Source organism: Hypomesus nipponensis, chromosome 9 (genome assembly GCF_054491055.1).
Source record: "Hypomesus nipponensis isolate SF chromosome 9, ASM5449105v1, whole genome shotgun sequence".
Taxonomy (NCBI): domain Eukaryota; kingdom Metazoa; phylum Chordata; class Actinopteri; order Osmeriformes; family Osmeridae; genus Hypomesus; species Hypomesus nipponensis.
Window position 1 is genome coordinate 14633808 of NC_140369.1, and position 12250 is coordinate 14646057.

A 12250-nucleotide genomic window follows, 5' to 3' on the forward strand; every position below is an offset into this window, starting at 1 on the left:
GAGCCTAAATGAATATCCAAGTTTCTGCATTGTCTGTTCTCTGTCGTTGCTACATTCCTTGATCGGTCAGTTTATATAAATAGGTGTTGTGGCACTGAAAGATGCTGTTAAATATGCTGTGTATAAATTGTAATAAAACTACCTCAAATCATTACATATCTTCATTTTTAAGCAACATATTTACATCGATTAGCCCTTCCAGAAAAAAGTATTTTCGATACATCATGTATACACCCCATGTTCTCACTGGAGCTGTGTAGAAGTGTGTCTCTCTGCCTTTGCACAACATGATGAACTGTGGGAGTGTGGCATCACTTAGGTGACACTGCCTCAGAATCCTTTTATCTGTGAATGTCACAGGAGTGTGTGACACTAAAGGTATGCCTTGTTTGAGAGACAAGATGGAGGTGATTCTCTCGACACACTAAATATCCTGGCCAGACCAGCAAAAAAAAAAAAGTGCTTGTTTACCTCCATATATATATAGGAGGGAGATAATTATGAGGACCATCTAAGACGATTGGCACAAAAGTAGTGTAAAAACTGCAAATCAAATTAATCTTAATATGTTTTATTTTTAATTAATTCACGTCACAAAAAAATAGAACAAAGGCAAAGTACTCTATAGTGTTACTGAAATAATTTAATAGATATTGTCACAAATTACATTTCTAATTCAATCTACATTGATACAGGCACATTTTGAAGATAATTCACTTCTAATTGCATAATGCACTAAAACAGACAATTAAAATACAAAATCCATTTTATGAAAATAAATTCCCCCCCATTCCTTTTTTTTTTTTTACTGAAACAGATTGAGGCCTACAGACTGACCATCCTCACACTCATCCATTTTGAGAAAAGTGCAAATGATCTCCTTAAAACCAGTCTGTCATCAGTGAAATTAAGTATGCGGGTGATGAGGTAAATATTGATGAGCTCTTTGAAGTACTTGTTGGCTTGTTAAGGGTTAAAGTGGGTCTAGCTAAGGATTATATATGCCTAAACCAGGTATTAATACCCAACAGTACCCAATACCCAGTTATTCATGACATAAATCATCAGTAATGGCCACAGCCATACAGAACATGCTATAAGCCAGTCAGTCTACGTCCAATCAGAGAAGGTGTGGGGAGGAGCATTTCACTCTGACAGCTCAGCCAGCGTATCAGATTACAAAGACCCAATGTTACTAAGACAATTCTGTTCAATTAGCATTAGTGTACTTCTGATATTATATCTCCATGTTCACAACATTTTAGCACCAGGAACCTTTTCTTTTACAATGTTCAATTTAGAACAATACACAACATGTTGACTTTGACCTTGACACTTATATTAGTCTGCTCTGCTTTCACCCTCAAATGTCATCCTTATAAGGATGCTGCATTGATGTCTATTTCTGGGTTAGTAAAACATCTATAAAAGGAAGACTCAATGAATACAGTTTGTCCCTAATGACAGATGTATATAGCAATGTTAATACAGGTCTTCTGCACTTACATTACCAGAGATTAAGGTAGAGCACAGCGGCCATATAGAATAACAGGAAACGCATCAGTGTAACAGGAAGTAGCTATACATGTGTAAAATCCATGGTTGACCACAACAGTTTGATTGGGTCCATGGACCCATGGACGGGAACAGTGTCGTACCATTGTTGCGTTTGTCAGACACAAGCAGCTTCTTTCATCAGGCCGTCACACTCCAGACGATCCACCAGGAGGTGCTATGGTGCAGCAATTCCCTTCAAAAGCAGCTGATTACATTCTTATTCGTGCGTAAGGTTCAGTGCAGGCTCATCAGGGCATCGAGGGCCAATATCAGGATGGGTTCAAGGAGACAATTCTCTCTTACTTGTCTTTGCCAGTCTTGTATTGGTGAGAGATATGGGTCTAATGGAGGGGGTAGTCTGTTCTCTGGAGGGTTAAAATCGGATTAGTTGGAGGATAGGAGGCTAGGGCGGACGGGATGAAAGTACAATACCTCCTCTCTAGCCCATGTAGGGGTACTTCCAATCTTGGAGGGGTACATGGGTCTCCTTGACAACCTGCGGTGATGTCCATCGCAGAACGTAGTGGGGGCCGCCAGGTTTGTCATTAGTTCCTATAGAGACAGTCGAGTTCATGGTTTACATTCCTATTCATTAATGCATCCCCATAGAGATGATCACTCAGAAACTCATCTTGTCATAAGAACTATAAAAATCATTGAAACTTGCATTTCGCAACATGACAGAACACTGATTTATAGGGAATCATTCCAAAATATAAAATCCAATCAAAAATTCCAGGGATCAACGTGCTCCAGATAATGATTATGACCAGGTGCTGGATTTACGTCGGAGCAAACACCAACAGGGATGGCAGCTTTGAAAGAGCGAGGCTGGTGGCAGACTAATCTTACCTGAGGCTCTGGCGCCACCAAATGGTTGCTGGGCGACGATGGAGCCGGTGGACTTGTCGTTGACGTAGTAGTTGCCTGCAGCGTTCCTCAGGACCCTGGCTGCCTCGTCCACCACAGTCCTGGCGGACAGGACACACGATTAGGGCTCACAGCTTGAACAAACACAGGTTCCAAAGACAGTACACAAGACTATTCGGGGACCAACCAAAGTTTTCTTATTAGGACACAAACCTCTGAATTTATCATATAAAACTTTTATTATATGCCTGCTTGTTACATTTATATAGACTGCATACACAGTTCATGGGTACATTGTTTTCTCCAACGTTCCCTCATTACTATTACTAGTGCAGTGCCTGTTAGTGGCTCGTGAGATCAATGGCTTCATCGCTAAGTGCAACTCAACATGGCAGCAAACATGATTAATTAGGCGATATTTATTTGATTATTAGCTCATCCAACTGTACTCCTTTGGCCATGTCAGGTAGTTGAGCACTGTGTCATAGATTTGTTATTGTTGTTTGTATAACATGTCATGTGTCTTATGAAGTAGTATTCATTCATGCTATGCATGGCTTGTGCTTTGTAATATGTTGGCACTTCACATTCTCCAGGAGAGTGCTCGATCGTATCATTTCAGAGATGACCCAAATGGGTGATCACGTTTTTTTGCTTCCCTCTGGAAAATTAGTGTCAAACATAAGTGTTTGTATCCCCCAACCCCTTTCATCCACTGTGAAGTGCATCGTGTTGCCTCCTGGTATGAAATGGACTATATAAACCCATCCCCTAAAAATATAAATAAAGTTTGATTTGATCAAAAACACCAGACAAGAAGGAAAATGGTTAGAAGTCGAACAAGTTACTGAAATCGAACAGAGCTGAGTTGAAAGCAAGAGAGACAGAAAGAGAGAGTGTGTGTGTGTGTGTCTTACTTGTCTTTAGCGAACACAGCTCCGGTTAGGGCGTAGGGCGACGTGCTGTCGATCAGCTGGAGGATCTGCTTGTAGTCGTTCTCAGGGTAGACGTACACAGACAGGATCGGCCCAAAGATCTCCTGCAAGAGACGCAGACAGAGGGAGGGTCTTAAAACACGCAGATGAACAGTCCGGGCGAGCTAGCTCCACTGGGGTTGGGACGAAGGTGAACTGGCTCCGTCACAGTTGTGTGAACTCTGGCAGGAGACCCGCATCTAGAAATCCATTAAACATGAAGCCACCGGGCAATACACTTTTCAAAAGTGAAAGCCACTTCCTCCATCGTCAACAGTTTCCTCACCTCGTTCATGATGGGATCCCGTGGGTCTGTGGTCTCTATGATAGTAGGCTCCACAAAGTAGCCCTTCTTATCGTCGCAGTTGCCCCCGGCGATGATGCTCAAGTTGGGCGAGGACTTGGCATGGTCGAGCCACTTCTTGTTGCGAGCAAAGGACTGTGGGAAAAGAGTACAGAGACTCACTGATCCTGTGCTATAATCAAGGGTGTGAGTGTGGATCAAATGTTCCTGAGTTACAGAAAGTTGCGTACCTTGTCATCGATGACGGCAGAGAAGAAGGTGCTGAAGTCCTCCACAGGCTGTCAAGCACAGACCAAAACAACCCAACTATCACAACCTGACTGCAAATTAAAAAATCGGTAAACCCTCCACTGTTTTTGCTATCCCCCTCAGAGTAAACACACAACTACTAAGAAATATAAATATAAAGTCGGTATATTAGGATCTGTCTTATCTAATCAAGGAACCCATCACTACGATGGTGTACAATAAAGCATGTCTACTGTAGGTTTCCTCTAGGTTTACGAGAGGTCACCAGGAGTTCTTTTTTCTACTCACGTCCCCCAGGTTGATCTGCTTGTGGATATCCAGGAGCCCCTGCTTGATCTGGGGCCACAAGCTGTCAGGAACATACATCCTGGAGCAGGCAGAGCACTTCTGGCCCCCGTACTCAAACGCTGAGCGGATGGTCCCAGTCACCACGCTACGCACGTCCGCCGACTTGTGGACGAAGTGGAAGTTCTTCCCGCCACACTCTGAGAGGCAGGAGAGGAGGAAACAGGGTGATGGTGATCAGGGTGATGAAATGCTTTCATACCGATCCAAAGTGAACTCCTCCTGTGTCTGAGACGCTTGGTCTTTTTTTGAACGGTTGTTTGCCATTCCCCTGAGGACCAGTGTTAAAAGGGATCGTCTTTGAGTCGGGGGACCGATCCACGTCGGTGTTGGAAGTTCGTTGCTCGGTGGTGCCACCTACCTCCGCCCACGCGGGGGAAGTTTCTGTAGATGTCCAGGTTCTGGGCCACCTGTTTCCACAGCCTCTTGAACGTCCTGGAGAGTAAAAAACATGTCTGTAAAACTCCTGAGGTACAGCATCCACTGCTCCAAGCACTGGCATATGTCACTGCCTTTAATTCAGTCTGTGGGTCTGTGGTCTCTATGATAGTAGTTCTGTACTTGTTACTTGTTCTGTAAAACGCCAACATTTTTTATCAAACTTAGTTTTTTGATCAAGAGATGTATTTTAATTTTTTTATCAGAGTATGTCTGCACAATGCTATGCACTCATGTTATTAAGATGTTATGTTTGCACTGGAGCTAAAATACTATATTGCTCACCATACCTAGTAGCTGAGATGGGGTTACTTTGCGCTGTGGCTAGAAAATAGAGATAGTTTCATTGCTCTGACTACTAAAATACTGTTAGAACTATGCACTACTAATCCTTGACCTTCTGCTGTACTTCATCCCCAATTTGTACGTTGCTTGGGATAAAAGGGTCTGCTAAAAGAATGGCATCTCAAAAGTAAATATTGCTAACTGATAAGAGTGCTGATGACGTACGGAACGCTGCCAGTGAAGTTGATGCCCGCCAGGTGCTCGGAGGAGGTGATGGTGTCTCCGAACACGGGCCCATCGGCCGGGACAAACTGGATGATGTTGGGGGGAAGACCGCAGTCCCTCAGTACCTTGTACACCGCGTAGCTCGCCGACATGGCTGTGTCGCTCGGCTTCCACAGAACCACGTTCCCCTGACACACAGACCAAGGAGAGGACAAAGACGAAAGAAGAAAAAAAAGAATAATAACTCATTCGTTATTAACGATGTATCAAATTCACAGGCCACACACCTCAGGAATAAACAGCCACTGTCACTGAAGATTCAAGCAGGCACAGGCAATTCTTGTCCCCAACATTTTTTTTCAAATCCAAGTCAGAGTACGTTTATTAGTATGTCTCTCTCGCAAACAAAGACAGTTAGAAGAACTGACCATGATGGCAGGGGTTCCTGCAAGATTCCCACCGATTGCAGTGAAGTTGAAAGGGGCGACAGCGGCCACAAATCCCTGGAATACAACACCCATACGTCACAAACAACCGGCGAGGACACGGCCAGTGTCGACACATCAAGAACCGCCATTCAGACTCTGATCATGATAGGATTCTCATTATACAGATGTAGATAGTGATATTATATAGGGACAGTGGAGAGGTGGGTGGCCCTGGGGGCCCAGGAGGGTGCTGTGCTGGGTGCAGACAGGGAGTCCGTACCTCCAGGCCGCGGTACAGCATGGTGTTGGTACTGCCGTCGCTGTCCAGGGGCTGCTGTTCCTCCAGCTCGATGGCGTGTTTGGCGTTGAACCGGAAGAAGTCGATCAGCTCCGGGGCGGCATCGATCTCCGCCTGCACCACCGTCTTACCCTGGGAAAGAGGACCAGCACGGGAGAGGAGGGAGGGGAGGAGGAGGGGGAGGAGGAGGAGGAAGAGGGGGGAGGAGGGAGAGAAGGGGAGGAGGGGGAGGAGGGAGAGGAGGGGGAGGAGGGAGAGGGGGGAGGAGAGAGAGGGGGGAGGAGGGGAAGAGGGAGAGGAGGGAGTCAGACAGGATAGTTAGAGAGGAGCACAGAGGAGAGATGGTGAAGAAACAGGACACTAGAACAGGACAGCTGACCTCATCAATATCAGTACTGGTCACTGGATCTCTATTAATATTGTTCATTCGATCTACACCCGTGTGTCTTGTTAGGTCTGCGGGCTATCTAGCATGAGCTGTAGCTGCTGTGTGACTGAGGACCTCCTGTACCTGGCCGATCATCGTCTTTGCCAGGATCTCTGCTCTCTTAGGTCCGCTGATGACGTCCGCAGCCTTGAAGAAGATCTGGGCTCGGTCCTGGACTGGCTTCAAGTCCCACTCGCGACGTGCTGCCACCGACGCCAGGATGGCTTTGTTCAACAGGTCCTGGAGGATCCACAGTCAAGCATGAGGAGTTTGTCACAATGATTGTGACAGCTCCTTTATAAACAGGTTGCCATTTCAATTGGGTGATTTGAAAGAGACTATCTAAAATTTGGAGGAAAGCATGAACTGAAACTGTCTATCTACTGTATATTTCATTTAAGTATAATGGCACGTTTTTTATTGATGACAAATATGACATGATTACCTTGTCAGCGTAGCAGAATTTGGCCACTTTGTGAGAGTGGTTGAAAGGCTTTTGGTAAAAGAAAAAAGAAGGATGGTTGTTAACACAGCTCATAAAAGAGGAGAAAACAACATACTCTCTTCACACATACTTTCTGGAAGCCACTGAATCTTATCTGACACCAGAGATAATCTACAACTGATAACAAACAATTACCAGAGCTTATACAAATAAACATGATAAGGACATAAAGCTGTCTGTTCAGTTTATGGGAACTTGTTTCTGTACTGCATATATATGAGCAGTGAGTTTTGGTTTCCAAGTTTCCATGTTTGCAGTCAGCAAAGCGGCGTGCAGCAATAGTTTGCTCAGATTACAAACAAGCCATTGACTTTACTCACCGACAGCTGGTACCTGATGTCTTTGGTCCACACATGTTCATCACCAACAACACAGGGAATCTCCTCTGTTGTCCCTTTCAGCTCTTTCAATGCCTGTCACACACACACACACACACACACACACACGAAACACAAATCAGTTGATTGTCTGTGATTACAGGCTTTAAAGCAAAAACAGTTTACACATTAAAGGGCATTAAAGTATGGTGTGCGAGAGTGTACTAGTGAAAGTATGGAAGTGTGTTAGTGTGTCTATCAGAGAATAAGTGAGCGCTAACCTTCTGCAGCTCTGCCCTCTCCTGACTGCCCTCCTGAAAGCCCAGGATAGGCTCATTCTTCACCTCCACTGCAGCACAGGGGAACGTTTTAAACCTGCAGACAGGCAAGAGCACAAACAGAGAGACAGACATGGTTACAGATTAAGATGTGGTGTTAACATTCATTTAAAGCTGTCTGGGTGACTGTGACAGCATAGCTTGTAATATCTAACTAGATTTCCCGGTCTCTGTCTGTCCATGTCTCGAGAACAGGACACAATATGAAGTTGAAAATCATCCGGTGTATTGCTCTGGGGGACCCAAGGACATGCAGAGTGATGTTGTTTGGATGAATGCACCACCTGAACTAATGGCCTAGGGTTTAGCCCTGTACTACATCTATTTGATTTTGATTGCTTTGCTAGGCATCATCAAATGCGGACTTACTTGCGGGACAACATTTCAATTAGCAATTCAAAAATAAATGTAAATCTTATTTAAGTTTTCTGGTCATACTGTTACTGAAAGGTTTTCTGTATGGCTGAAATGTTGGCTAGCTACCTAACCGCAAGGCAATATGAAGTTGATACTTTATTTGCTGTATAGATTTTGTTATGTTTGTGAATTTTAACTTGTTTTTAAAAAAAAATAAAAAATAATCATGAGTGTTATCTTTTTATTGCTGCTTAGTTATGTAAACATTATGAACATTATAGAGCCTTGCTCTACAGCTCTACACGTTGTCCTGTATTGTGGTGGTTGATAGAAGCCACTTCATCCTCGGTTGATAAATGTCCATACTGCAACACAGCCACAACCCCCACAAACCCTCCTCTTCCTCTTCCTCTCACTCCATTGACTTTCCACTTCCGGTCCTTCCATATCAGTGAATTGTTGCTCAGAGCCATCAGGGCTTCTGTGTCTACCTTGCTCAACAAGCCAAAAACAGGTTGGTGCTTGTTCTTTCTCTCCGCTCTACATTTATATTTAGTCATTTAGCGACTTACAGTAAGTACAGGGACATTCCCCCCGAGGCAAGTAGGATGAAGTGCCTTGCCCAAGGACACGTCATTTGGCACGGCAGGGAATCGGTCCGGCAGCCATCTGACTCTTCACTCTAACCATAGGATGCTGCCTCAGCAACATATATTTCTTGTCTATGGGGCAGTTATACACAGAGGTTCTTGATGGTGGCTGTTGTTGGGTGCTAAAACCCTCCTGCTCCTTCAGAATCACAAAGGGACTCATGGCCTGTGGTGGTGGAGAACATCGGGGTGGGTTTTCAGAACCATTGTCCCCTCCTGAACGGTCAAGGCTCTCTAAAAACTGAACTCGATACTGCAACAAGGAGATCACTATAGCCTGTTCCTCCAACTCCTTCTCCATAGCATGGTTACGGTTTACAAGTTATTGGACTAAGTTGGAACACTTAATATTCAAATGGTATGGTTGTTTCCATGGAAATGTAATACATAAAATGATTGAGTTTGTTCAAGGATAATATGTATATAATATCGGTATATTGTAAAAAGCAGTGTAGTCCCTCAAAACAAAACTGTAAAACTGTCGTATTTGTTTAATATTACGTAGACAGAAAATGCTGCTATGCTCCTAAGGCTTGTTCTGTTAGTCTCCCGTCCAGTCACTATCCTATGAGGTAACCGGCCCCACATAGACCATCTTGAAAGCTGTAATGAGTAACCTGAGATGAGATGTGGTATAAAACATGTTGTACTTTTTTAAAATTATACTTACTCCTAGACAGTAGGCTAGGCTTAATCCTAAGGACAGTCTAAGGGAATATAGACCGTGTATAAGTTCAGCAACTTGTGCTGTTTGACATACCTTCTGCAAATCTTCAAACATGCTGTTGTTGTTTCCTTTATATATTCCTTTCATTGATATAACCTTTATTTCTTCTAGCATTTTATTTGACAAGTCCTTATAAATCCTTTACAAGTGATAGTAGACTTCCACCACCTGACCACATCCTGGCACCCAGACCTTTATGTATGATTAACTACTGTAGTTTAAACAGCCACAGAAGGTCAGACTCAGAGATAGGGCCTAACTGAAGTGGAGAGAGGAGCAAATAGTGAAACAATTTTGGTGTTGGACTCCTTTTCTGAGACCTTATTCCTCATCATCTGTCATATGACCAATACAAACAGCTGTTCTCCACCCATGGGGTTCTCAGTCAAATCCTGCAGTAGAATCTTTAACAGAGTTTATTGATCTTTATCATGGTGAGAAGGCAAACTAAATACTCGTCCATCTGGACTGACAGATGTTTTTTCAGGTGTGAAAAGAATCCAGTGCAAATAATTAAAAGTTTCAAAATGCTGCTGTGGTCGCATGTAAGCGCTGCTAGCTGTTTCTTTCTGATACACTTGAATAGAGCCCACGTAGGAAGTGCTGGACACTGCATCTGCACGTCCGCTTCGTCTTCACGTGCCAACAGGAGCTGGAAACCTTAAAATCTAGATGTTGGTCTCAGGGTTGCAACATGAAGCTCACCTCTCACGTTGGGCACACCATTAAAGCGGTATCTTAATTAATTACATAACAGTTATGTATAGCATTCCTTACTGGCAGTTAGTATGAGTACTGTTCTAGTCATATTTCCTGCGACGAAGGTATCTTCGAAACATATCTCAAACTGTCATAAAGGATTGTAAGTGACTTTCATAAAGTCATTTCTTAGGTTATTTAGTCTCGTGTGTTCAGGGTGGAAGTACTACATACCCCCTCCAAGACTGGCTGAGCGCCGATCTCACGCGCAGCATGGCTCGATGGAAAAAGATACGTTGAGGGATTAAAAAACAAGACAGGAAATACAACCTGCGATTGATCAGGGACACCAGTTACTGTATCAATCTCTGATAAGATTCATGGAAATACTAAACCCCGTCTTGAGATAGCTTCACCAGATCCGTGTATGCACGTATCGCGAGTGTAGGGTAGGACCGTACCACTTGGTTGCGTATGGAGAGACAGCTTTATTTAAAATGATACTATTACATTTGCATGCTCATCATTATCAACCTTGTTTATCATCGTGTGTATTTTTTGTATGGTGGAAAATGGCAAAAGGTTAAGAAGCATATAAAAGTATATTTTAAAGGTAAAAGTATTAGCAGGTAAATCTCCCCTATTCGGATGAAATTTACAGAGAACCGAGAGGGCGAGTCGGTGATTAGCCATTCAGCTGAAAGAAGACATCCCAACCAATCACAGCACCGCACAGTGATCTCTGAATCGGTCAGTTCTATTTTTGAAGGATCAAAACGTCGGACATACACTGCATACCATATCGTAACTTCCTTGCTTCAAATATGTTTATAGTCAAATAATTAGTCAAACAAACCACTAATGGCGGTTTTCTCCTCAACATTGCGAACCATTTCAAATTTGACATGATACAGACACGTATTTCATACATGTACACCAGTGGAGGCTTATGAAGGGATGAAGAGGAGAACCATATAGATTTGAACCAATGACCAAGTATTATTAGATTTAGTTAAAGTTCAAACTGTTGAAATTCAGTCATCTTGGGACATATCAAATGTTACACGGTAATTCAATGTCATGTTGATGCCCATTAGGTTATGAAAAACCATCAATCAAAATGACATTTGATTTATTAACATGGCACCGCAGCCCATAGATGTAATTTTTGTGTTAGTTTACAATGTAAATAAATAAACACTACACAGTGCTATATCCTACGTTACCCATCATTTTTATTTTGTTTCACCCCAACACCATATAGTGTGCATTCATTATACAGAAACAATATACCCCAAATCCACATGAATGAAATGTTTTACAAATTGTTTTCCCACACAAAGAAACACTTAAATGGTGATGTAAAGAGATATGCAGTACAACAAAGGCAAGAAAATGGAGACAGCTGACTGTAGAGATAACCAACAGGTTGCCTAATCCCCTAATGTATGAAAATACAGTTGCGTAACACATACAGTTGTCCTAATTAATCCCTCCCACTCCTAAATGTCCCACATTTAAAAGTTATACTGTTATCTACTTCATCTCCAACATGTGGCCCCCCATATCTACATTCTAGAACCAGAGGACGCAGAATGTTTTACCGGGATACATTTTACAGGAAGTTCTCATTGAGGACAAAGGTAGGACTAAGCAAAGATGACATACCACCATAAAGTTAGACTTTTAGGATGAAGGGAAAAAAACAGCATTGAGAGATACATGTCAACAGTGGCTAATATAGCACTTTAGATCCCAGCCCTACTTTGACTAAAATAACATTGAACTGAACAACTAACTATATGATGCCTCAACCAAGTAACCTGACGTCCATACATTAAGAGTAGCACTGTCCTGTATGGGGTTAAACACTGTTATCAACTAAACCCTTTTTGTTGGCTTCCTTTAAAAATAGAACAATAAAGTATTGTAAAACTAATGTTTCTGGGCCTGAGTTTTGTACTAGTCAGAACGCAATGATGTAGTCCAAGTGACATGCATGCATACACCATACATACAACCACAAGTACGTCCCGTATGCCCAATCTGAGCAGTGATACATGGGTGGGGGATGACAGAGTGAGAAGGGAGGTTTGGTCAATTGACATTTTGCCCAGTTCTTTACACGAGGCTTCGCCACTCGTTTATGGTAAAAGCTCTTAAGGGATGGGACAACTGTTGTTTTTCGAATCCATCTAGTACATTCATCAAAGTTTGGGCTGTTACAATCTTTTCAACTGTACTTTCTTACTTTCAT

The 12250-nt window shown here is 42.9% G+C and overlaps 1 protein-coding gene across 1 annotated transcript; it reads right to left on the reverse strand.

Annotated features, from left to right (window-relative positions):
* Positions 1-628: 628 nt before the first annotated feature.
* Positions 629-10421, reverse strand: aldh4a1 (aldehyde dehydrogenase 4 family, member A1). Its single transcript, XM_084706146.1, has 15 exons — positions 10228-10421; positions 7504-7597; positions 7226-7318; positions 6846-6893; positions 6485-6640; positions 5956-6105; positions 5676-5750; positions 5248-5435; positions 4661-4734; positions 4243-4439; positions 3936-3983; positions 3688-3840; positions 3345-3466; positions 2410-2528; positions 629-2109 (listed from the first exon to the last, which is right to left on the reverse strand). The coding sequence occupies exons 1-15, from the start codon at positions 10266-10268 to the stop codon at positions 1997-1999; spliced, it is 1671 nt and encodes a 556-aa protein (XP_084562272.1). The 5' UTR covers positions 10269-10421; the 3' UTR covers positions 629-1996.
* Between the last annotated feature and the right edge of the window lie 1829 nt (positions 10422-12250).

Excerpts from the sequence above, each read along its gene's own strand:
- aldh4a1 (XM_084706146.1), bottom strand. The coding sequence starts at position 10,268 with ATGCTGCGCGTGAGATCGGCGCTCAGCCAGTCTTGGAGGGG. Across the intron at positions 7,319-7,503 it reads AGAGGGCAGAGCTGCAGAAG|GCATTGAAAGAGCTGAAAGG; the intron begins GTTAGCGCTCAC and ends TGTGTGTGACAG. Across the intron at positions 4,735-5,247 it reads AACTTCACTGGCAGCGTTCC|GACGTTCAAGAGGCTGTGGA; the intron begins GTACGTCATCAG and ends TTTACTCTCCAG.